Consider the following 25579-nt stretch of genomic DNA (forward strand, 5'->3'; position numbering starts at 1 on the left):
GCCGCAGAATTCTCAATGGATACAATTAAATATTCTCGTTTCAGCCTGATACAGTTAAAAAGCACAACTGCTTCCAAGGTCAGTACAGTTAACAAAGATGTCTTCATGCGTTTAAACAAACTATTACTGTTTAAAACTGTCAGAAACAATGCTGATTGTGGATGGTCTCCTCGCCAGATTCCACGCAGGAAATGTGGTTGCAGATCAGAGATACAAGTGTGTTTAAGGAAACAAGGTTTTAAACTCCCAATACTGACCATGTTGCTGGCAGACGTGCAGTCTCTGGTGAATAAAATCAATGATCTCAGAGCTAGGGTGCTGAATCAGAGAGACATTAGGACTGTGTGTGTCCTTTGTTTCATGGAATCCTGGTTAACCCCTTCTGTACAGGATGCAACAATTCAGATTGATGGGTTTACTATACACCATCAGGCTAGATCTTATAGAGTCTCTCAAAAGCAGACATGGAGGAGTATGCCTCATGATCAACTCTTCTTGATACACGAATATATCAGTGCTGTCCCAATTCTGCTCACCAGACCTGAAATATCTAGCAGTTAGGTGTCATCCATTTTACCTACCGCGGGAGATCTCTAGGATCATTTTGGTAACAGTATATATTCCACCTCAGGCCTAATGCCTTCACATCATTTTGGGGGATTTTAACCAGGCCAGTCTGAAAATATCACTGAGCAATTGCCATCAACAGACCACTTGCAATACCAGAGGAAACAACATACTGGACCACTGTTACACCACCATCAAGAATGCCTACCGTGCTATTTCACACCCTGACTTCGGGAAGTCTGATCTCTTGGCTGTACTTCTACTCCCCTAGACAGAATCAGAATCAGATTTATTATCGCCGGCATGTGACATGAAATTTGTTAACTTAGCAGCAGCTGTTCAATGCAATATGTAATATAGAAGAGAAAAATAATAATAAGTGAATAAGTAAATCAATTACAGTATATGTATATTGAATAGATTAAAAAACGTGCAAGACACAGAAATACTGTATATTAAAAAAAGTGAGGTAGTTCAGTGTCCATTTAGGAATCGGATGGCAGAGGGGAAGAAGCTGTTCCCGAATCACTGAGTGTGTGCCTTCAGGCTTTTGTATCTCCTACCTGATGGTAACAGTGAGAAAAGGACATGCCCTGGGTGCTGGAGGTCCTTAATAATGGATGCTGCCTTTGAGACACCGTTCCTTGAAGATGTCCTGGGTACTTTGTAGGCTAGTACCCAAGATGGAGCTGACTAGATTTACAGCCCTCTGCAGCTTCTTTTGGTCCTGTGCAGTAGCCCGCCCCCCCCATACCAGACAGTGATGCAGCCTGTCAGAATGATCTCCACGGTACATCTTTTGAAGTTTTTGAGTGTGTTTGTTAACATGCCAAAACTCTTCAAACTCCTAATGTATAGCCGCTGTCGTGCCTTCTTTATAGCTACTTCGATATGTTGGGACCAGGTTAGATCCCCAGAGATCTTGACACCCAGGAACTTGAAACTGGTCACTCACTCCAATTCTGATCCCTCTCTGAGGATTGTATGCATTCGTTTGTCTTACCTTTCCTGAAGTCCAAAATCAGCTCTTTCATCTTACTGACGTTGAGTGCCAGGTTATTGCTGCGGCACCACTCCACTAGTTGGCATATCTCACTCCTGTGTACCCTCTTGTCACCACCTGAGATTCTACCAACAATGGTTGATTCGTCAGCAAATTTATAGATGGTATTTCAGCTATGCCTAGCCACACAGTTATGTGTATATAGAGAGTAGAGCAGTGGGCTAAGCACACACCCCTGGGGTGTGTCAGTGTTGATCGTCAGCAAAGAGGATATGTTGTCACCAATCCACACAGATTCTGGTCTTCAGGTTAGGAATTGCAGAGGGAGGTACAGAGGCCCAGGTTCTGCAACTTCTCAATCAGGATTGTGGGAATAATGGTATTAAATGCTGAACTATAGTCGATGAACAGCATCCTGACATAGGTGTTTGTGTTGTCCAGGTGGTCTAAAGCCGTGTGGAGAGCCATTGAGATTGCATTGACCTTTTGTGGCGATAGGCAAATTGCAATGGGTCTAGGTCCTTGCTGAGGCAGGAGTTCAGTCTAGTGTTGACCAACCTCTCAAAGCATTTCATCACTGTTGATGTGAGTGCTACTGGATGATAGTCATTAAGACAGCTCACATCACTCTTCTTAGGCACTGGTATAATTGTTGCCTTTTTGAACGGATGTGGAGAGGATGTTTCCTTTAGTGGGTGAAGCTAGGGCCAGAGGGCACCATCTCAGAATAGAGAGATGTCCATTTAGAACAGAGTGAGAAGGAATTTCTTCAGCTAAAGGGTGGTAAATCTGTGGAATTCATTGCCACAGAGGCCTGTGGATGTCAGGTCATTGAGTATATTTAAAACCTCAGTTGATAGGTCCTTGATTAGTTAGAGCATCAGAGTTTACAGGCAAAACACAGGAGAAGAGGGTTGAGAGGGAAAATAAATCCACCATGATGGATTGGTGAACAGACCAGTAGGTCAAACGGCCTCATTCTGCTCTAATGTGTTATGGTATTATGGTCTTGTGGACCCAGGATCTTTACAGGGTGTCAGGCTGTATCAAGGAGTGCAGGATCATGAGGATGGAAATGGCAGGTGCATGTGTACCGCCTGACATTCAGTAACCACTCACTTCACATGGGATCGGCAGTGTGCTTCTCACTGGGTTCCACAGTGCTCCTGCTCTTTGCTGTTCTCCGGTGACAGTGGAGCTCTTTAGCTCTTGAAAGTAGATTCTCAAATTCCACTTTAATTTCCTTTTGAATTACTAAACATTGTCTGGTTTTACAATGTGTGGTGGTGTGTACTTTACATAAGGAGAAGGAGTAGGCCATTTGGCTATTCATGGCTGATCTGGCATCTCCCTGCCTTTTGCCTACAACCCTTAATTCCCCTCCTATGCAAAATTCTATCTAACTGATCTTGAATATACTTAATGAGGCTGCATCAAGGAGTGCAGGATAATGAGGGTGGAATGCCTCTGCTGCTTCCCTGGGCAGAGAATTCCACGGATTCACCAATCTCTAGGAGGCCTCACTTGGAGTATTTATTCTGAACAGTTTTTGGCCCCCTTATCTAAAAAAGAATGTGCTGACATTGGAGAGTGTTCAAAGGAAGTTCACAAAAATAATTCCGGGACTGAAAGGCTTGTCATATGAGGACCGTTTGATGGCTTTGGGCCTGTATTCATTGGAATTATGAAGAATAAGGGGTGTCCTCATTGAAACCTATTGAATGTTGATGGGCATCGATAGAGTGAATGTGGAGAGGACGTTTTGTATGACGGGGGGGTCTAAGATCAGAAGACAGAGTCTCAGAATAGAGGGGCATCCTCTTAGAATGGTGATGAGGAATTTCTTTAGCCAGAGAGTGGTGAACCTGTGAAACTCATTGCCTCAAGCAGCTGTGGAGGCCCAGTCATTAGGTACATTTAAAGCAAAGGTTGATGGATTCTTCATTAGTCAGGGCATGAAGGGAGAAGGGTGAAGGCAAGAGGTTGGGGCTTAGAGGGAAAATGGATCCACCATGATGAAATGGTGGAGCAGACTTGAGCCAAATGACCTGCCTCTGCTCCTGTATCTTATGGTTCCCATATACCCCTCGATCCACGGAGCTTATTATATTGGCAAAGACTGTAGCAAGTTTGTTAAACGACCCGCATTTCATGAATATATACTCTGTCTGCCCAATAGAACCATTTCTATCGAGATGTCTCGCTATTTCTTAACAATGACTTCAAGCATTTTCCCGACTACGGATATTAAGCTAAATGAGTGGTCAGCTATGTGCGGAACCAAAGGAAATGGGGGAGATCTTAAATAGGTTTTTTGCGTCTGTGTTTACTAAAACTGGCATGAAGTCTATGGAATTAAGGGAAACAAGTAGTGAGATCATGGAAACTGTACAGATCAAAAAGGAGGAGGTCCTTGCTGTCCTGAGGAAAATTAAAGTGGATAAATCCCCGGGACCTGACAGGGTGTTCCCTCGGACCTTGAAGGAGACTAGTGTTGAAATTGCAGGGGCCCTGGCTGAAATATTTAAAATGTCGCTGTCTACAGGTGAGGTGCCGGAGGATTGGAGAGTGGCTCATGTTGTTCCGTTGTTTAAAAAAGGATCGAAAAGTAATCCGGGAAATTATAGGCCAGTAAGTTTAACATCGGTAGTAGGTAAGTTATTGGAGGGAGTACTAAGAGACAGAATCTACAAGCATTTGGATAGACTGGGACTTATTAGGGAAAGTCAACATGGCTTTGTGCGTGGTAGGTCATGTTTGACCAACCTATTGGAGTTTTTCGAGGAGGTTACCAGGAAAGTGGATGAAGGGAAGGCAGTGGATATTGTCTACATGGACTTCAGTAAGGCCTTTGACAAGGTCCCGCATGGGAGGTTAGTTAGGAAAATTCAGTTGCTAGGTATACATGGAGAGGTGGTAGATTGGATTAGACATTGGCTCGATGGAAGAAGCCAGAGAGTGGTGGTAGAGAATTGCTTCTCTGAGTGGAGGCCTGTGACTAGTGGTGTGCCACAGGGATCAGTGCTGAGTCCATTGTTATTTGTCATCTATATCAATGATCTGGATGATAATGTGGTAAATTGGATCAGCAAGTTTGCTGATGATACAAAAATTGGAGGTGTAGTAGACAGTGAGGAAGGTTTTCAGAACCTGCAGAGGGACTTGGACCAGCTGGAAAAATGGGCTAAAAGATGGCAGATGGAGTTTAATACTGACAAGTGTGAGGTATTGCACATTGGAAGGACAAACCAATGTAGAACATACAGGGTTAATGATAAGGCACTGAGGAGTGCAGTGGAACAGAGGGATCTGGGAATACAGATACAAAATTCCCTAAAAGTGGCGTCACAGGTAGGTAGGGTCGTAAAGAGAGCTTTTGGTACATTGGCCTTTATTAATCAAAGTATTGAGTATAAGAGCTGGAATGTTATGATGAGGTTGTATAAGGCATTGGTGAGGCCGAATCTGGAGTATTGTGTTCAGTTTTGGTCACCAAATTACAGGAAGGATATAAATAAGGTTGAAAGAGTGCAGAGAAGGTTTACAAGGATGTTGCTGGGACTTGAGAAACTCAGTTACAGAGAAAGGTTGAATAAGTTAGGACTTTATTCCCTGGAGCGTAGAGGAATGAGGGGAGATTTGATAGAGGTATATAAAATTATGATGGGTATAGATAGAGTGAATGCAAGCAGGCTTTTTCCACTGAGGCAAGGGGAGAAAAAAACCAGAAGACATGGGTTTAGGGTGAGGGGGGAAAAGTTTAAAGGGAACATTACGGGGGGCTTCTTCACACAGAGAGTGGTGGGAGTATGGAATGAGCTGCCAGACGAGGTGGTAAATGCGGGTTCTTTTTTAACATTTAAGAATAAATTGGACAGATACATGGATGGGAGGTGTATGGAGGGATATGGTCCGTGTGCAGGTCAGTGGGACTAGGCAGAAAATAGTTCGGCACAGCCAAGAAGGGCCAAAAGGCCTGTTTCTGTGCTGTAGTTTCTATGGTTTCTATGAGCTGTAGTTATCTGCTTTTTGTCCTCATCCTTTTTCGAAATAGTGCTGTTACATTCACAGTCTTCCGATCTGTTCAGACCTGCCCAGAGTTCAGAGAAATTTGGTAAATTATCACAAGTGCATCTACTGTAACTAGTGCCATATCTTTCAGTATCCTGGGATGTATTCCATCAGGACCAGGGGCTTTGTCCACCTACAGACCCACCAGCTTGCTCATCACCATCTCTTTAGGTACAATGATTGTGTTGAAGTCCTCACCTCCCAGCACATGCATAATATCTCTCTTTGGCATGCGAGATGTGTCCTCCATCATGAAGATTGACACAAAATAGTCATTCAAGACCGTTGCATTCGACATTGCCCTCTGAACTTCCAATGGACCTAGGTTCACCTGAGCCACTCTTTTACCCTTATGTTATTATAAAATCTTTTCCTGTCTGCTTTTCTATTTTGTGCCAATTTACTTTCACAATCTGTTTTCCTTTCGTTATTACTTGCTTAGTGGTTCTTTTGTACTTTCCCAATTTTCCTGACCATGTAACCTACTTGAGAAACTGCCGAGAATTTCCCTACCACATAGCCCTCTATTTTTCTAAGCTCCATGTACCTATCAAAGAGTCTCTTAAAAGACCCTATTGTATCCACTTACACGACTGTTGCTGGCAGTGCATTCCACGCACCCATCACTTTCTGTGTGAAAAACTTACCTCTGACATCACCTTCCCCCCCATACCTACTTCCAAGCACCTTAAAACTATGACCCCTTGTGTTACCCGTTTCAGCCCTGGGAAAAAGCTTCTGGCTATCTCTACAATCAATGCCTCTCATCATCTTATACACCTCGATCAAGTCACCTCTCATCCTCCGTTGCTCCAAGGAGAAAAGACCAAGTTTACTTAATCTATTCTCATAAGTCATGCTCTCCAATCCAGGCAACATCCCTGTAAATCTACTCTGTGCTCTTTCTAAAGTATCCATATCCTTCCTGTAGTGAGGTGACCAGAACGGAACACAGTACTCCAAAGTGGGGTCTAACTAAGGTCTTATATAGCGGTTGGCGCGTGGCCAAGTGGTTAAGGCGTTGGTCTAGTGATTTGAAGGTCGCTAGTTCGAGCCTTGGCTGAGGCAGCGTGTGTATCCTTGAGCAAGGCACTTAACCACACATCGCTCTGCGACGACACCGGTGCCAAGCTGTATGGGTCCTAATGCCCTTCCCTTGGACAACATCGGTGGCGTGGAGAGGGAAGACTTGCAGCATGGGCAACTGCTGGTCTTCCATACAACCTTTCCCAGGCCTGCACCCTGGAAACCTTCCAAGGCGCAAATCCATGGTCTCATGAGACTAACGGATGCCTAAGTATAGCGGTAACATTACCTCACAGCTCTTAAACTCAATCCCACAGTTGATGAATGCCAACACACCACACACCACCTTGGCAACATTGTCAAACTGTGTAGCAGCTTTAAGTATCCTATAGACACAGACCCCAAGATCGCTCTCATCCTTCCACTGCCAAGAACCTTACCATTTACATTATATTCTGTCTTCAAATTTGACCTACTGAAATGAACCACTTCACTCTTATCTGGATTGAACTCCATCTCCCACTTCTCATCTCAGATCTGCATCCTATCGATGTCCTGCTGTAACCTCTGACAACCCTCCAGACTATCCACAACACCCCCAACATTTGTGTCATCAGGAAACTTACTAACCCACCCTTCTACTTCCTCATCCAGGTGATTTATAAAAATCGCAAAGGTGGTGGGAGATCCCAGAACAAATCCCTGCTGAGCACCACTGGTCACCGACCTCCATGCAGAATACAAGTCATCTACAACCCATCCTTCCACTTCTTCATCCAGGTCATTTATAAAAATCATGAAGAGTGGGTGTCCAAGAACAGAGCCCTGAGGCACACCACTGGTTACTGACCTCCATGCAGAATATGACCCGTCTACAACCACTCTCTGCCTTCTGTGGGCAAGCCACTTCTGGATCCACAAAGCAATGTCCCCTTGGATCCCATGCCTCCTCACTTCCTTAATAAGCCTTGCATGGGGTACCTTATCAAATGCCTTACTGAAATCCATATACACTGCATCTACTGCTCTACCTTCATCAATATGTTTAGTTACATCCTCAAAAAATTCAGTCAGGCTCGTAAGGCACAACCTGCCTTTGACAAAGCCATGCTGACTATTCCTAATCATATTATGCCTCTCCAAATGTTCATAAATCCTTCCCCTCAGGTTCTTCTCTATCAACTTACCAACCAGTGAAATAAGACTGACTGGCCTGGGCTACCTCTACTCCCTTTCTTGAATAATGGTACAACATCCCGTTACAAGAATCACCCCTCGTAATAATGATCAGTGAGGCACAGAGAATCTGTATTTACTGACAAGTAACTTCTATTGTTTCAACTAAAAGCACATGGGTTCACAAACTGTCTCTCTGTGCACCCAACTAGAATTCCCTGACAGTCCATGAACAGTCAATGAAGAGAAAAAGTTATTACCCGGGAAAGGAGTCTACGCTAGCCGGGGATTTCTTGTGGTCCCGATCTCCACGTGTCCGTGGGGTCCTCCTTATCGGCGATGGTTGCTCTCTGGCTGCTGGCGAGTTATCGCCCCTGCGTATTTGGAGCTCCTGAATCTTGTACTGTTCCTCATCAATTGAACCATTGGATCTCCATCCCATTGGCTCAAGGTCACCTGACCTAGCTGGGTCATCTTCTTACTGGTCATTGTACAGGGCTACAGCCAACATTGTTTCATGGCTCTGCCCACCCCAGCCTTGTGTATTTGTGTCTTCGCACTCTGACTGGTCCACACCAGTTAAATGAGGCAACCCAGGCAGAGTCTAATGAGATTACCGACTGCAGATTACCTACTTGTTACAAAACAAGTACTACTCTGAGAATGGTCTAAGGTATATTGCTCTGATTAGATTGTCCCAGAGCAAGGGTTGGTTCAGGTTACGTCCACACCACGCTGGATAATTTTGAAAATGAAGCTTTTTCTCTTCGTTTTGACCCTCCGTCCACACTATAGCTGCGTTTTCATCCCCCAAAAACAGAGATTTTCAGAAACGGTCTCCAGAGTGAATAAATCTGAAAACGCAAATACCCGTTGTAGTTTGTACAGGGTAAACGGAGAGATTTAAAAATGCTATCATGACAACACCACAACAATGCTTTTTCTGCTGCTGCTGCTTGGTACTGCGCAAGCACTGCCACACGGCTGTTATAACGCGCAGTCGGTTTGAACGGCGTGAGAGTTAAATTGTAAAGTGAGCATTTTTGACTATTTAGAAACACTGTCATGACGTGCCGGAACAGATGGCCGCAGCGCAGCATTTTGTTGTTTTCTTGGATGCAATCCCCCACATAACCTAACGATTTCAGAACAGATGGCAACGAGACTGAAGCCACAAGAGTTAGAAATGTACTCACCAAATACTTTGACCCATAGCTTACTGAATAAATTAGTATACTCACTTTGCCCTGTTTTCTGTCCTTGCTTGTATGAAGGTAAGGACAGAAGACACCCCCCGCCACCTCCAGTTTAAATTCCTTGCAGAGTAATTTGGAGGATCAAGAACCAAGGTGGTTTACCTATTTATTGTACTCCTCTGACAATAGATGTGTAACAGCCTAATGTAACATTGTATGAAAATACAAGATAACACTGATGCAGCCATGCTTCATACATTTAACAAGGTGCTTTATTAATGCAACAGAGTTAGTGAATTTTTCAATGTTCATCGTCAGCGGGTTATACAGTCCGTGAACTCCCTGTTGGTTGCCTCCATACGCTCCAGTATTTGTTTTTTTTTTTAGTTTTAAGTCCTCCTGCGCGAGAGCCAAGAGCAATTCCTTTTAAGTTTTTCTACTCTAACTGGACAAACGCGCACCAAGAATACCGTTTCCTCTTGGCTAGTTTTCTGTGTGTCCTGCGCGTGCCCAGTAGGAGGAGATTCGCCCAAATGTCCGTCTAATGTGGACAGAGATATTTTGAAAAACACTTAGTGTGGACGCCTGTCGTTTTTACTGGAAACCAGCGTTTTCAAAATTATCCGGCGTAGTGTGGACGTAGCCTCAGAGTCGATGCCCTTTACCTAACAAATGGCTGTTTGTTTGAGAATGGTTTCCGGTTTAGCAGACCATTACCTGAAGCTTCCTGTGTCCACATTCAGTTGTTCTGATTAGATTATCCAAGAGCCAGAAACTGTTCAGAGTCCACAAAATGGGGGAAACAAAGACAACTGGCTTGTCTGCTTCCCCATCCTTGATCAGACTGCAGTTTCTTCTGGCCAACAATCCACAACCCTCCAATCCTCCGGAACCTCTCCCATCCCCGTCGATGATGCAAACATTATTCCTCACTTGCCTCCCACAGTAGCCTGGAATACATCTCGTCCAGTCCCAGTGACTTATCCAACTTGATGCTTTCCAAAAGCTCCAGCACATCCTCTTTCTTAATATCTACGTGCTCAAGCTTTTCAGTCTGTTGTAAGTCATCCCTACAATTGCCAAGATCCTTTTCCATAGTGAATACTGAAGCAAAGTACTCATTAAGTACCTCTGCTATCTCCTCCCGTTCCATGCTACACACTTTCCCACTGTCAAACTTGATTGGTCCTGTTCTCTCACGCCTTATCCTCTTGCTCTTAACATACTTGTAGAATGCCTTGGGGTTTTCCTTAATCCTGTCTGCTAAGGCCTTCTCATGGCCCCTTCTGGCTCTCCTAATTCCTTTCTTGAGCTCCTTCTTGCTAGCCTTATAATAGACAATAGATCCAGGAGTAGACCATTTGGCCCTTCGAGCCAGCACCACCACTCACTGTGATCATGGCTGATCATCCACAATCAGTATCCAGTTCCTGCCTTATCCCCATAACCTTTGATTCTGCTAACTTTAAGAGCTCTATCCATCTCTTTTCTTGAAAGCATCCAGAGACTTGGCCTCCACTGCCTTCTGAGGCAGAGCATTCCACATATCCACCACTCGCTGGGTGAAAAAGTTTTTCCTCAACTCCGTTCTAAATGGCCTACCCCTTATTCTTAAACTGTGGCCTCTGGTTCTGGACTCACCCATCAGCGGGAACATGCTTCCTGCCTCCAGCGTGTCCAATCCCTTAATAATCTTATATGTTTCAATCAGACCACCTCTCATCCTTCTAAATTCCAGTGTATACAAGCCCAGTCACTCCAATCTTTCGACATATGACAGTCCCGCCATCCCAGGAATTAACCTTGTGAACCTATGCTGCACTCCCTCAATAACAAGAATGTCCTTCCTCAAATTTGGAGACCAAAACTGCACACAATACTCCAGGTGTGGTCTCACCAGGGCCCTGTACAGCTGCAGAAGGACCTCTTTGCTCCTATACTCAATTCCCCTTGTTATGAAGGCCAGCATGCCATCAGCTTTCTTCACTGCCTGCTGTACCTGCATGGTTGCTTTCTGTGACTGATGTACAAGAACACCTATATCTTGTTGTACTTCCCCTTTTCCTAACTTGACTCCATTAGATAATAATCTGCCTTCCTGTTCTTACCACCAAAGAGGATAACCTCACACTTATCCACATTAAACTGCATCTGCCATGCATCTGCTCATTCACCCAGCCTGTCCAAGTCACCCTGCATTCTCATAACATCCTCCTCACATTTCACACTGCCACCCAGCTTGGTGTCATCTGCAAATTTGCTAATGTTACTTTTAATCCCTTCATCTAAATCATTAATGTATGTTGTAAACAACTGTGGTCCCAGCACTGAACCCTGTGGTTACCCCACTGGTCACTGCCTGTCATTCCGAAAGGGACCCATTAATCGCTACTCTTTGTTTCCTGTCAGCCAGCCAATTTTCAATCCATGTCAGTACTCTGCCCCCAATACCATGTGCCCTAATTTTGCCCATTAATCTCCTATATGGGACTTTATCAAAGGCTTTCTGAAAATCTAGTCAAGAAGGTACACTACATCCACTGGCTCTCCCTTGTCTATTTTCATAGTTACATCCTCAAAAAATTCCAAAAGATTAGTCAAGCATGATATCCCCCTTCGTAAATCCATGCTGACTTGGACCTATCCTGTTACTGCTATCCAAATGTGTCATAATTTCATCTTTTATAATTGTTCCCACCTTTCCTATCTTTCTCACCACTGATGTCAGGTTAACCGGTCTATAATTCCCCGTTTTCTCTCTCCCTCCTTTCTTGAAAAGTGGGACAATATTAGCCACCCTCCAATCCACAGGAACTGATCCTGAATCTATAGAACATTGGAAAATGATTACCAATGCGTCCACGATTTCTAAAGCCTCCTCCTTAAGTACCCTGGGATATAGACTCAGGTACAGGGGATTTATCAGCCTTCAGACCCAACAGTCTATCCAACACCATTTCCTGCCTAATATAAATTTCCTTCAGTTCATCCATTACTCTAGGTCCTTTGGCCACTATTATCTCTGGGAGATTGTTTGTGTCTTCCCTAGTGAAGACAGATCCAAAGTACCTGTTCAACTCATCTGCCATTTCCTTGTTCCCCAAAATAAATTCACTCTTTTCTGTCTTCAAGGACCTAATTTTGGTCTTAATTTTTTTTTCCCCCTTTTCACATACCTAAAGAAGCTTTTACTTTCCTCCTTTATATTCTTGGCTAGTTTACCTTCATACCTCATTTTTTCTCTGCGAATTGCCTTTTTAGTTATCTTCTGTTGCTCTTTAAAAGTTTCCCAGTCCTCTGGCTTCCCACTCATCTTTGCTATGTTATACTTCTTCTCTTTTATTTTTATACTGTCCTTTACTTCCCTTGTCAGCCGTGGCCTCCCCTTACTGCCCTCAGGATCTTACTTCCTCTTTGGAATGAACTGATCCTGCACCTTCCGCATTATTCCCAGAAATACCTGCCATTGTTGTTCCACTGTCATCCCTGCTAGGGTATTGTTCCATTGAACTTTGGCCAGCTCCTCCCTCATAGCTCCATAGTTCCCTTTGTTTAACTGTAATACTGACACTTCGGATTTTCCCTTCTCCCTCTCAATTTGTAGATTAAAACTTATCATATTATGGTCACATACATGGATACATACACGGAATTATGATGTAGTGGCCATTACAGAGACTTGGCTGGCACCAGGGCAGGAATGGATTCTCAATATTCCTGGATTCCAGTGCTTTAAAAGGGATAGAGAGGGAGGAAAAAGGGGAGGAGGGGTGGCATTACTGGTCAAGGATACTATTACAGCTACAGAAAGGGTGGGTAATGTAGCAGGATCCTCTTTTGAGTCAATATGGGTGGAAGTCAGGAACAGGAAGGGAGCAGTTACTCTACTGGGGGTATTCTATAGGCCCCCTGGTATCAGCAGAGATACAGAGGAGCAGATTGGGAGGCAGATTTTGGAAAGGTGCAAAAATAACAGGATTGTTATCATGGGTGACTTTAACTTCCCTAATATTGATTGGCACCTGATTAGTTCCAAGGGTTTAGATGGGGCAGAATTTGTTAAGTGTATCCAGGATGGATTCCTGTACAGTATGTGGACAGGCCGACCAGGGGGAATGCCATACTAGATCTAGTACTAGGTAATGAACCGGGTCAGGTCACAGATCTCTCAGTGGGTGAGCATCTGGGGGACAGTGGGTGAGCATCTGGGGGACAATGACCACCGCTCCCTGGCCTTTATAATTATCATGGAAAAGGATAGAATCAAAGAGGACAGGAAAATTTTTAATTGGGGAAAGGCAAATTATGAGGCTATAAGGCTAGAACTTGCGGGTGTGAATTGGGGTGATGTTTTTGCAGGGAAATGTACTATGGACAAGTGGTCAATATTTAGAGATCTCTTGCGGGATGTAAGGGATAAATTTGTCCCGGTGAGGAAGATAAAGAATGGTAGAGTGAAGGAACCATGGGTGACAAGTGAGGTGGAAAATCTAGTCAGGAGGAAGAAGGCAGCATACATGAGGTTTAGGAAGCAAGGATCAACTGGGTCTATTGAGGAATATAGGGAAGCAAGAAAGGAGCTTAAGAAGGGGCTGAGAAGAGCAAGAACGGGGCATGAGAAGGCCTTGGCAAGTAGGGTAAAGGAAAACCCCAAGGCATTCTTCAATTATGTGAAGAACAAAAGGATGACAGGAGTGAAGGTAGGACCGATTAGAGATAAAGGTGGGAAGATGTGCCTGGAGGCTGTGGAAGTGAGCGAGGTCCTCAATGAATATTTCTCTTCGGTATTCACCAATGAGAGGGAACTTGATGGTGGTGAGGACAATATGAGTGAGGTTGATGTTCTGGAACATGCTGATATTAAGGGAGAGGAGGTGTTGGAGTTGTTAATATACATTAGGACAGATAAGTCCCAGGGGCCTGATGGAATATTCCCCAGGCTGCTCCACGAGGAGAGAGAACAAATTGCTGAGCCTCTGGCTAGGATCTTTATGTCCTCGTTGTCCACGGGAATGGTACCGGAGGATTGGAGGGAGGCAAATGTTGTTCCCTTGTTCAAAAAAGGTAGTAGGGATAGTCCGGGTAATTATAGACCAGTGAGCCTTACGTCTGTGGTGGGAAAGCTGTTGGAAAAGATTCTTAGAGATAGGATCTGTAGGCATTTAGAGAATCATGGTCTGATCAGGAACAGTCAGCATGGCTTTGTGAAGGGCAGATGGTGTCTAACAAGCCTGATAGAGTTCTTTGAGGAGGTGACCAGGCATATAGATGAGGGTAGTGCAGTGGATGTGATCTATATGGATTTTAGTAAGGCATTTGACAAGGTTCCACACGGTAGGCTTATTCAGAAAGTTAGAAGACATGGGATCCAGGGAAGTTTGGCCAGGTGGATTCAGAATTGGCTTGCCTGCAGAAGGCAGAGGGTGGTGGTGGAGGGAGTACATTCAGATTGGAGGATTGTGACTAGTGGTGTCCCACAAGGATCTGTTCTGGGACCTCTACTTTTCGTGATTTTTATTAACGATCTGGATGTGGGGGTAGAAGGGTGGGTTGGCAAGTTTGCAGACGACGCAAAGGTTGGTGGTGTTGTAGATAATGTAGGGGATTGTCAAAGATTGCAGAGAGACATTGATAGGATGCAGAAGTGGGCTGAGAAGTGGCAGATGGAATTCAACCCGGAGAAATGTGAGGTGGTACACTTTGGAAGGACAAACTCCAAGGCAGAGTACAAAGTAAATGGCAGGATACTTGGTAGTGTGGAGGAGCAGAGGGATCTGGGGGTACATGTCCACAGATCCCTGAAAGTTGCCTCACAGGTGGATAGGGTAGTTAAGAAAGCTTATGGGGTGTTAGCTTTCATAAGTCGAGGGTTAGAGTTTAAGAGTCGCGATGTAATGATGCAGCTCTGTAAAACTGTGGTTAGGCCACACTTGGAGTATTGTGTCCAGTTCTGGTCACCTCACTATAGGAAGGATGCGGAAGCATTGGAAAAGGTACAGAGGAGATTTACCAGGATGCTGCCTGGTTTAGAAAGTATGCATTATGATCAGAGATTAAGGGAGCTAGGGCTTTACTCTTTGGAGAGAAGGAGGATGAGAGGAGACATGATAGAGGTGTACAAGATATTAAGAGGAATAGATAGAGTGGATAGCCAGCGCCTCTTCCCCAGGGCACCACTGCTCAATACAAGACGACATGGCTTTAAGGTAAGGGGTGGGAAGTTCAAAGGGGATATTAGAGGAAGGTTTTTTTACTCAGAGAGTGGTTGGTGCGTGGAATGCACTGCCTGAGTCAGTGGTGGAGGCAGATACACTAGTGAAGTTTAAGAGACTACTAGACAGGTATATGGAGGAATCTAAGGTGGGGGCTTATATGGGAGGCAGGGTTTGAGGGTCGGCACAACGTTGTGGGCCGAAGGGACTGTACTGTGCTGTACTATTCTATGTTCTGTGTCACTATCTCCTAATGGCTCCTTTACCTCGAAGTCCCTGATCAAATCCGGTTCATTGCACAACACTAAATCTAGAATTGCCTTCTCTCTGGTAGGCTCCAGTACAAGCTGTTCTAAGAATCCATCTCAGAGGGACTTCAGAAACTCCCTTTCTTGGGGTCCAGTACCAACCTGATTCTTCCAGTTTACCTGCATATTGAAATCCCCCATAACAACTGTAGCATTACCTTACCGACATGCCAATTTTAACTCTTGATTCAACTTACACCCTACATCCAGACTACTGTTTGGGGGCCTGTAGATAACTCCCATTAGGGTCTTTCAACCCTTAGAATTTCTCAGTTCTATCCATACTGATTCTACGTCTCCTGATTCTATCATTACCTAGTTGTTTGAACCTTTCGTAAGCTTTTCTTTTCTTCTTGACTAGATTTACAACAGCCTTTGTAAAAGTACCCAGCACGGACTTCTTTCTCCCTTTACCTCTCTCAGTGTTCACTCATCTGCTCGCTGAATTTTGCATTCTAGGTGTAACCACCTGCTCGAAAGTCTTATCTATCATTTGCTCTGCCTCCTGGATAACCCTTAGTTCATTCAAATCCAGCTCCAGTTCCGTAATGCAGTCTTTCAGGAACTGGAATTGGCTGCATTTCCTGCATGTATAGTCATCAGGAAGACCATCAGGTACAATGAATTCTCACATCCTACAGGAGGAGCATTCCACTGCCATATCTGCCATCCTGCTTGCACTGTACTATGGGCAATCAAGACCAAATCAGCAATAACAAAAGGAAAAACCTACCCTTTTTACCTGTTTCTTTGGTCTCAGCCTCTTCTCACTGAAGCCTCTTGAGTCAAGGTCTCTAAGTTCTCACTCTGACTCTAGCCCCCACACCGACGATGGCCCTTCTGCTAGACCTTATCTCTCTTCTATGGTTTAAAAAAATAAGGACCGCCCCCCCCCGCAAGTAGAAGGAACTCACCACGTTTGGTGGTGCTCTGCTTGCCTTCCGCTGCCACTGATGCCTCTGACGCTTCCCACGCTTGTGCACTGGCTACTGTTTTCAAGAAAAGCCCCAGGCAAGGCGAAAGAACTCACCATGGTTGGTGGTGGTCTGCCTGCCACCGATGCCTTATCCAAGGCTGGCTCTCCTCACCCTTAGAATGTTCTTGCTTTTAACTGGAATATACTTTTTGTTGAGCACCGTGAAAAATCTCTGAAAGTCTTACAGTTTCAGAACTGTCCTGCTATGTTGTCTGTGTTATGCTAGACACCTCCTCCATTGTTCCATTGTAGCGCCCCTTGTTTTGGCATAATGTCTGGTTTTAGATCAAACTATTGCACCCTCCATGTGTATGATAAATTTGGTATACTGCTATCATGCTTTTCATGAAGATCCCTAACCACACTATTGTTAATTTTACCTGTCTGACTGTATTGGACCAAGCTCACAACCAATCAATGTGCAAGTCTGGCATGACAACTGCCGTTCTGTTATTACATACATCAGATATTTATTGCCCATACTATTGTAATGTTATTATTCAGAATAATTTTCAATTCATCCGTGTCCTAACCTACACAATATTTTTCCCTTCTCTCCACTTGCCTTTTCTTGCTCTCCTGCTTGATATTCTAATTATATAGAGTCTCATCTCTGTACTCGTTCAGCTTCAGCTGGCCCCATGAAATCGCCCATCAACCCAGCCAACAAGCCTCTGCGTAGCCGTAGCTCTGATCGACAGAACTCAGTGGATGCCAGCGCTGGAGGGGTGACACCAGTTGAGGCCATGCAGGTGAGTGGTGGAGTTAATAATGCATTTATTCAGGAAGCGTTTGGAGCTCAGAGCTAGCATGCCCATAGAAGACAGAAGCGGGGGGTGGAATTCAGGCTGGAGCACTGTGACCAGTTAGGTACTACAGGGATCAGTGTTGAGCCTTTTGTATTTTTGTGATATATGTGAGTGACTTAGATAAAAATATGGATGGGTGATTAGTAGGTTTACAGGTGACAGAAAGACTGGTGGAATAGTGGACAGTGGAGGCTGTCAAATGGTAGAACAAATAGTAGAAACATTTCAAATATTGAAAGGTTGGACAGAGTACATGTGGAAAGACTGTTTCCCTTGGTGGGTGAGTCCAGGACAAGAGGCCACAGTCTTAGAATTAGAGGGTACCCATTTAAAACAGAGATGAGGACAAATTTTTTTAGCCAGAGGGTCGTGGATTTATGGAATTCGTTGCCACATACAGCTGTGGAGGCCCGATCATTGAGGGTGTTTAAGGAGGAGATTGATAGGTATCTAATTAGTCAGGGTATCAAGAGATAATGGGGAAAAAGCCGGAAATTGAAACTAGATGGGAGAATAGTTTAGTTCATGGTGGAGTGGGTGGAGCAGACTCGATGGGCTGAATGGCCTACTTCTGCTCCTTTGTCTTGTGATCTTGTGAAATTATAGATCAGATTGTGTGTTGCTTACAGGTCAGTTACAGTTCAGTTGAGGATCCCTGCCACCCATCCCACTATCCCTTTGACCTACTACTGTATAGAAGAATCAGGACTAGGACTGCTACACTGGGTAATAGCTTCTTCCCCCAGGCTGTGAGACTAATGAATGCCCTGCCAGCACCGAGGTCTCATCACTAGGACTGCAAGCTGTTTACTGTTTAACTGTGCTGTGCATTCTATACATTTTGAATTACATTTTAATAACTTATTGTAATATTTTAGTTTATGTGCTGTGTGTAATCTTGTGGGTGCACTGTGGTTCGTAGGAATATTGTTTGGTTATATGTTTTATAGTCAGATGGCAATAAACTTGAACGATATGGACAGAGAAGTAGCAGATAGTAAAATCCGACCAAGTATGAGTTGTCACACTGGAGGTCTTACTGTAATGCATATTATTAATGGCAGAACCTTAACAATGTAATGTACAGAGGGATCTTAAGATCCATGTTCATCACTCACTGAAAGTGGCCATTGTAACTAGATAGGGAGCTGAAGAAGGCTTATGGCACGCTGGCCTTCATTGGTTGGGGCATTGAGTATGAGAGTCAGGAAGTCAAGCTTCTATGTCGTGCTACTACAGGTGACCCCACTTTTCGAACGTTCGCTTTACGAAACCTCACTGTTACAAAAGACCTACATTAGTACCCTATTTTCGCATTCAGAAGGTGTTTTCACTGTTACAAAAAAAAAATTCAGCGCGCGATAAAAGGCAGAGCGCGCCCCGAGCAGCCGCTCTCCCCGGATTCGGAACTGCTTTGCTTTAACACGTGCCTGTGAGCAGCCGTTTGCAAGATGAGTTCTATGGTATCGGAAAAGCCTGAAAGAGCTCATAAGGGTGTTACACTTACGGTAAAACTAGACATAATTAAGCATTTCGATCGTGGTGAACGAAGTAAGGACAACGTGAGTTTGGCTTGTGGAAGCTGACGAACATGATGTTGAAGAGGTTTTGGCATCCCATCACCAAGAACTGACAGACGAAGAGCTGATGCATTTGGAAGAAAAAAGGATAACAATCAAAACCGAATGAGTCATGATAAAGTACGACTTTAATTTTGAAAGGGTACATCGGTTTAGGGGATATTTGCAGGATGCTTTGAGCCCTTATTAAAGAACTGTGTGATAGAAACATGCGCAAGGCTCAGCAGTCAAGCAAGCCTCCACATCAGCCACAGCAGACGATGAACCTCGACCTTCGACATCGAGGCGGGCAGAGATAGGAGAAGATGAGCTGCCTGCTCTAATGGAAACAGGCGACGAGATGACACCCCAGTGTCCCACCACCCCAACCCCCAGGCCACGGACAGATACCGATTCGCGGAGAATGCAAAGGTAGCCGGGAGGCACACAGCACATCTTTAAGAAAAAAGCTGAAATAAACATGCTAATTAATTAGGTGCCGCCGACACGTAATTGTCGGCCCAGATCAGTGACAACGCAATTGGAAATCGGCACTGACATGGGCCGACAATTACAGGCGGCACCTAATTAATTAGCATGTTTGTTTGGCTTTTTTCTTAAAGATGTGCTGTGTATCTCCCGGCTACCACTGGATCCCTGCGTTCTTCGCGGCAATGTATCACTCAGCAGCCTGGAGGGTGGGGGCCACTGCACCACCCCAGCCTGCGACAACTCAGTCTAACACACCATCATCAGTGTGCTCGCTGTCTTCCCGATTCCCATAAGTGATACTACACTGTACATACATTATTTCTACTTTATATCAGCTGTGTATTTTTACGTGTTATTTGGTATGATTTGGCAGCTTCATAGTTTAAAGGTTACTGGAGAGCGCTTGCGCCGTGTTTTTGCCAACAGCACTTGGGTGAGTTTTTCTGCCGACGGCACTTGCGTGAGATTTTCGCTACGGAGATCTGTGCCGGCAATGATTGTGGAAAAGTATTTCTACTTTATATAGGCTGTGTATTTATCATATCATTCTTGCTTTTACTATATGTTACTGCTATTTTAGGTTTTATGTGTTATTTGGCATGATTTGGTAGGTTATTTTTGGGTCTGTGAACGCTCACAAAATTTCCCCATATAAATAAATGGTAATTGCTTCTTCGCTTTACGACATTTTGGCTTACAAACCGTTTCATAGGAACGCTCTACCTTCGGATGGCAGGGGAAACCTGTATTTAGAAAGTCTGTACAATAGGCAAAAGGAAGGTAACACAGAAAAAATGCTGGAGGAACTCAGCAGGCCATGAGAGTAAACAGTCGACAATATAGAGATCTGACCAGCAGCCAATCTGTACATCGGAAGTTTAAAGAGAAGGGGACTTCAATCAGGTTCACTGCCCAAGGATACCAGGCAAGAGCGGTTCACGTTAACGTAATAGAGCTTTGACCAGTGGCTAATCGGCATTTTTGATTAACTAGTAAGAGCAAATTAAAGGAAGGCAGGGGCAGGCACAGCGGCCATTGTCTGAGTGGACGTTGTCAAAGTGATAATCTTAAAGCTTTGGCTCATTCAGAGAAAGCAAAGCTCAAGTTTTTTTTTCCTTCTCTTTATATCCGCTCAGCTGAGTAGATGACAGGTGGGATAGTCCAATGCCCATCTTGCAGGATGTGGGAAGACAGGGAGGCCTCCAGAATCCCTGACCACTACAACTGCAAGAAGTGCATCCAGCTGCAGTTTCTAACAATTTGCACTAAGGAGTTGGAGCTTGGAACTGCATGAACTCTGGGTAATTCGGGAGGCTGAAGGGATGAGAAATAGGACATATGGAGATGTAGTTACACCCAAGGTGCAGGACACAGGAAACTGGGTGACAGCCGGGAAGGGGAAAGGGGTTAAGGAGCCAGTGCAGAGTAGTCCTGTGGCCATCCCCCTCAACAACAGATATATCATTTTGGATACTGTCAGGGAGGATGACCAAACAGAGGAAAGTCACAGTGGCTGGGTCTCTGGCACTGAGTCTGCCTATGTGACTGTGACGGAAAGGGGGAAGAAGAGGCACACTGTGGTGATAGGGGAATGGACAGGAGATTCTGTGGGCCTGAACGAGATGCAGATGGTATGTTGCCTCTTGGGTGCCAGGGTCTGGGATATTTCAAATCGTGTCCTCAGTATTCTTAGTGGGAAGATGAACAGCCAGAAGTCGTAGTCCATGTAGGTACCAATGACATGGGTAGGATGAGTGATGAGGAGTTCAGGAAGTTAGGTGCTAAGTTAAAGGGCAGGACCTCCAGGATTGTGATCACAAGATTGCTACCTGTGTCACATGCCAGTGAGACTAGAACTATAGTGATAGTCATACTTTATTGATCCCTTAATCAGTTTTATATGTAGCTAAGGAGTTGGGTCTAGGAGGGAGGGCATAAGATTTTTGGATCATTTGTCCCTCTTCCAGGGAAGATGAGACCTGTACAGAAGGGTCGGTTTGCATCTGAACTGGAGGGGGACTAATATCATAGCAGGAAGGTTTGTTAGTGCTGCACAATGGGGTTTAAACTAGAGTTGCAGAGGTTGGGAACCAGAGTGCCAGAACAGTTAGTGGAAAGCTTGTGGAGACAGATGTTGGTAAGACCTCAGACAAAGTTGGGAATAAGAATGTTGAGCGTGGTGCGATAAAATTGAAAAGGGTGAATACAGGACTGAAGGTGTGTATCTGAAAGTGCACAGTTATACAGAATAAGGTAGATGAACTTGCAGCACAGTTGCAGATTGGCAGGTATGATGTAGGCATCACAGAATCATGGCTGAAAGATTATAGCTAGGAGCTTAATGTCCAAAGATACACATTGTATGGAAAGATAGGCAGGGAGGCAGAGGGACCGCTTGGCTCTGTCGGTTAAAAAAAAATGAAATCAAACCATTAGATCGAGGTGACATAGGGTCAGAAAGTGAATCATTGTGGACAGGGCTAAGGAATTGCAAATGTAAGAAGACCATTATGAGAATCATATATAGGTCTCCAAATAGTAGCCAAGATGTGGGGGTTGAGATTGCAAAGGGAGCTGGAAAATGCTGAGGATGTTCTGCGAGTCTGTGGTGGCCAGTGCTATCATGTTTGCTGTTGTGTGCTGGGGCAGCAGGCTGAGGGTAGCAGACACCAACAGAATCAACAAACTCATTTGTAAAGCCAGTGATGTTGTGGGGATGGAACTGGACTGTTTCACGGTGGTGCCTGAAAAGAGGATGCTGTCTAAGTTGCATGCCATCTAGGTCAATGTCTCCTGTCCACTACATAATGTACTGGGTGGGCACAGAAGTACATTCAGCCAGAGACTCATTCCACCGAGATGCAACACAGAGCGTCATAGGAAGTCAATCCTGCCTGTGGCCATCAAACTTTACAACTCCTCCCTTGGAGGGTCAGACACCTTGAGCCAATAGGCTGGTCCTGGACTTATTTCATAATTTACTGGCATAATTTACATATTAGTATTTAACTATTTATTACTATTTTTCTATTACTGTTTATTATTTCCATGACTATTACTATTTACTAATAGTAGTATTACTATTACTATTTCTATTACTATTTATTATTTATGGTGCAACTGTAACGAAAACCAATTTCCTCCGGGATCAATAAAGTATGACTATGACTATGACTAAAAGACATGTAATAAGGGTAATGACAGATTTGTAATGGGTGACTTCAATATGCAATGGGATTGGGAAAAGAGAGGGAAGTGGGAGTGGTGAAGGCCATTACCGGAAGTTCAAGAAATCAGTGTTAATGCCATCAGGTTGGAGGCTACCAACCTGTGTTACAGATTGTGTTAACATCAATTTCTCGAACTACTGTAATGGCCCCCCCCCCCACTCTCTTTCACCATTTTCCCCTCTCACTTTATCTCCTTACCCTCCCCATCACCTCCCTCTGGTGCTCCTCACCCTTGCCCTTTTCCCTGGCCTTCCCCCTTCTCCAACGCTTTATCTCTTTCACTTATCAATTTCCCAGCTCTTTTCTTCACCCTCCCCCCATTTCATCCATCACCTACTACCATGTACTTCTTCCTCCTCTCTTTACTCTAATTTCTAATATTTTATGTCTAGTCCTGATGAAGGGGATCAGCCTGAAATGTCGACTTTAAATTATAAATCATAAATAGAAAATAAAAAAGGGAAAGTAAGGTAGTGCAAAAAAAAACCGAGAGGCAGGTCCGGATGCTGTTTCAGAAAGGACAGGGAGGGAGGCAAAAGAGGTGGGGGTGTAGCACTGTTGATCAGAGATAGTGTCACGGCTGCAGAAAAAGAGGAAGACATGGAGGAATTGTCTAAGAGTCTTTGTGGGTGGAGGTTAGGAACAGGAAGGGGTCAATAACTCTACTGGGTGTTTTTTCATATACTACCCAATAGTAGCAGGGACATCGAGGAGCAGAAAAGGAGATAGATTCTGGAAAGGTGTAATAATAATGGGGTTGTCGTGGTGGGAGATTTTACTTTCCCAAATTGCGATTGGCATGTCCCTAGATCAAGGGTTTAGATGGGGTGGAGTTTGTTAGGTGTGTTCAGGAAGTTTCTTGACACAATATATAGATAAGCCAACAAGAGGAGAGGCTGTACTTTATCTATTATTGGGAAATGAAACTGGTCATGTGTTAGATCTCTCAGTGGGAGAGCATTTTGGAGATAGTGATCACAATTCTATCTCCTTTACCATAGCATTGGACAGGGATAGGAACAGACAAGTTAGGAAAGTGCTTAATTGGAGGAGGGGGAAATATGAATCTATCAGACAGGAACTTGGAAGCATAAGTTGGGAACTGATGTTCTCAGGGAAATGTACGGAAGGAATGTGGCAAATGTTCAGGGGATATTTGCGCGGAGTTCTGCATAGGTATGTTCCAGTGAGACAGGGAAAGGATGGTAGGGTACAGGAACCGTAGTGTACAAAGGCTGTTGTAAATCTAGTCAAGAAGAAAAGAAGAGCTTACGAAAAGTTCAAAAAACTAGGTAATGATAGAGATCTAGAAGATTATAAGGCAAGCAGGAAGGAGCTTAAGAATGAAATTAGGAGAGCCAGAAGGGGCCATGAGAAGGCCTTGGTGGACAGGATTAAGGAAAACTCCAAGGCATTCTATAAGGTACAGTTGAAGTCAGAAGTTTACTTACACCTTAGCCAAATACATTTAAACTCGGTTTTTGGCAATTCCTGACATTTAATCCTGTCTTAGGTCAGTTAGGATCACTACTTTATTTTAAGAATGTGAAATGTCAGAATAATAGTAGAGGGAATGATTTATTTCAGCTTTTATTTCTTTCATCACTTTCCCAGTGGGTCAGAAGTTTACATATACTTTGTTAGAATTTGGTAGCATTGCCTTTAAATTGTTTAACTTGGGTCAAAAGTTTTGGGTAGCCTTCCACAAGCTTCTCACAGTAAGTTGCTGGAATTCTGTTCCATTCCTCCATACAGAACTGGTGTAACTGAGACAGGTTTGTAGGCCTCCTTGCTCGCACATGCTTTTTCAGTTCTGCCCACAAATTTTTGAACATTTAGAGAGGCATAATATGATTAGGAATAGTCAGTATGCCTTTGTGAAAGGCAGGTCGTGCCTTACGAGCCTGATCGAATTTTTCAAGGATGTGACTAAACACATTGATGAAGGTAGAGCAGTAGATGTAGTGTATATGGATTTCAGCAAGGCATTTGACAAGGTACCCCATGCAAGGCTTATTGAGAAAGTAAGGAGACATGGGATCCAAGGGGACATTGCTTTGTGGATCCAGAACGGGCTTGCCCACAGAAGGCAGAGAGTGGTTGTAGAGGCATCATATTCTGCATAGAGGTCAGTCACCAGTGGTGTGCCTCAGGGATCTGTTCTGGTACCCCTACTCTTCGTGATTTTTATAAATGACCTGGATGCGGAATTGGAGGGATGGGTTAGTAAATTTGCTGATGACAGAAAGGTTGTGGGTGTTGCGGATAGTGTGGAGAGCTGTCAGAGGTTACAGCGGGACATTGATAGGATGCAAAACTGGGCTGAGAAGTAGCAGATGGAGTTCAACCCAGATAAGTGTCGTGTCAAGTCAAGTCACTTTTTATTGTCATTTCGACCATAACTGCCGGTACAGTACACAGTAAAAATGAGACAATGTTTTTCAGGACCATGGTGCTACATGAACAATACAAAAACTACACTGAACTACGTAAAACAACACAAAACTACACTAGACTGTAGACCTACCCAGGACTGCATAAGGTGCACAAAACAGTGCAGGCATTACAATAAATAATAAACAAGACAATAGGCACAGTAGAGGGCTGTAGGTTGGTGTCAGTCCAGGCTCTGGGTATTGATGAGTCTGATGGCCTGGAGGAAAAAACTCTTACATAGTCTGGTCGTGAGGGCTCATATACTTTGGTGCCTTTTGCCAGATGGCAGGACGGAGAAGAATTTGTATGAGGGGTGCTTGGGGTCCTTCATAATGCTGTTTGCTTTACGGATGCAGCGTGTGGTGTAAATGTCTGTAATGGTGGGAAGAGAGACCCCAATGATCTCAGCTGACCTCACTATCTACTGCAGGGTCTTGCAATCCGAGATTGTGCAATTTCCGAACCAGGCAGTGATGCAGCTTCTCAGTATACTCTCAACACAACCTCTGTAGAATGTG

The 25579-nt window shown here is 44.3% G+C and overlaps 1 protein-coding gene across 8 annotated transcripts in view; it reads left to right on the plus strand.

The window, feature by feature from the left end:
* Positions 1 to 25579, plus strand: part of map7d3 (MAP7 domain containing 3) — a 171469-nt gene that overhangs the window by 89989 nt on the left and 55901 nt on the right. For 6 of the 8 annotated variants that reach the window (XM_072271073.1, XM_072271075.1, XM_072271080.1 and 3 more), the window contains one exon: positions 17139 to 17287. In XM_072271073.1, the coding sequence (XP_072127174.1) occupies positions 17139 to 17287 (149 nt within the window). The remainder of the gene's footprint in view (positions 1 to 17138; positions 17288 to 25579) is intronic. The other 2 variants (XM_072271076.1, XM_072271081.1) reach the window with 1 other exon arrangement.

Source organism: Mobula birostris, chromosome 10 (genome assembly GCF_030028105.1).
Source record: "Mobula birostris isolate sMobBir1 chromosome 10, sMobBir1.hap1, whole genome shotgun sequence".
In the NCBI taxonomy this organism is placed as follows: domain Eukaryota; kingdom Metazoa; phylum Chordata; class Chondrichthyes; order Myliobatiformes; family Myliobatidae; genus Mobula; species Mobula birostris.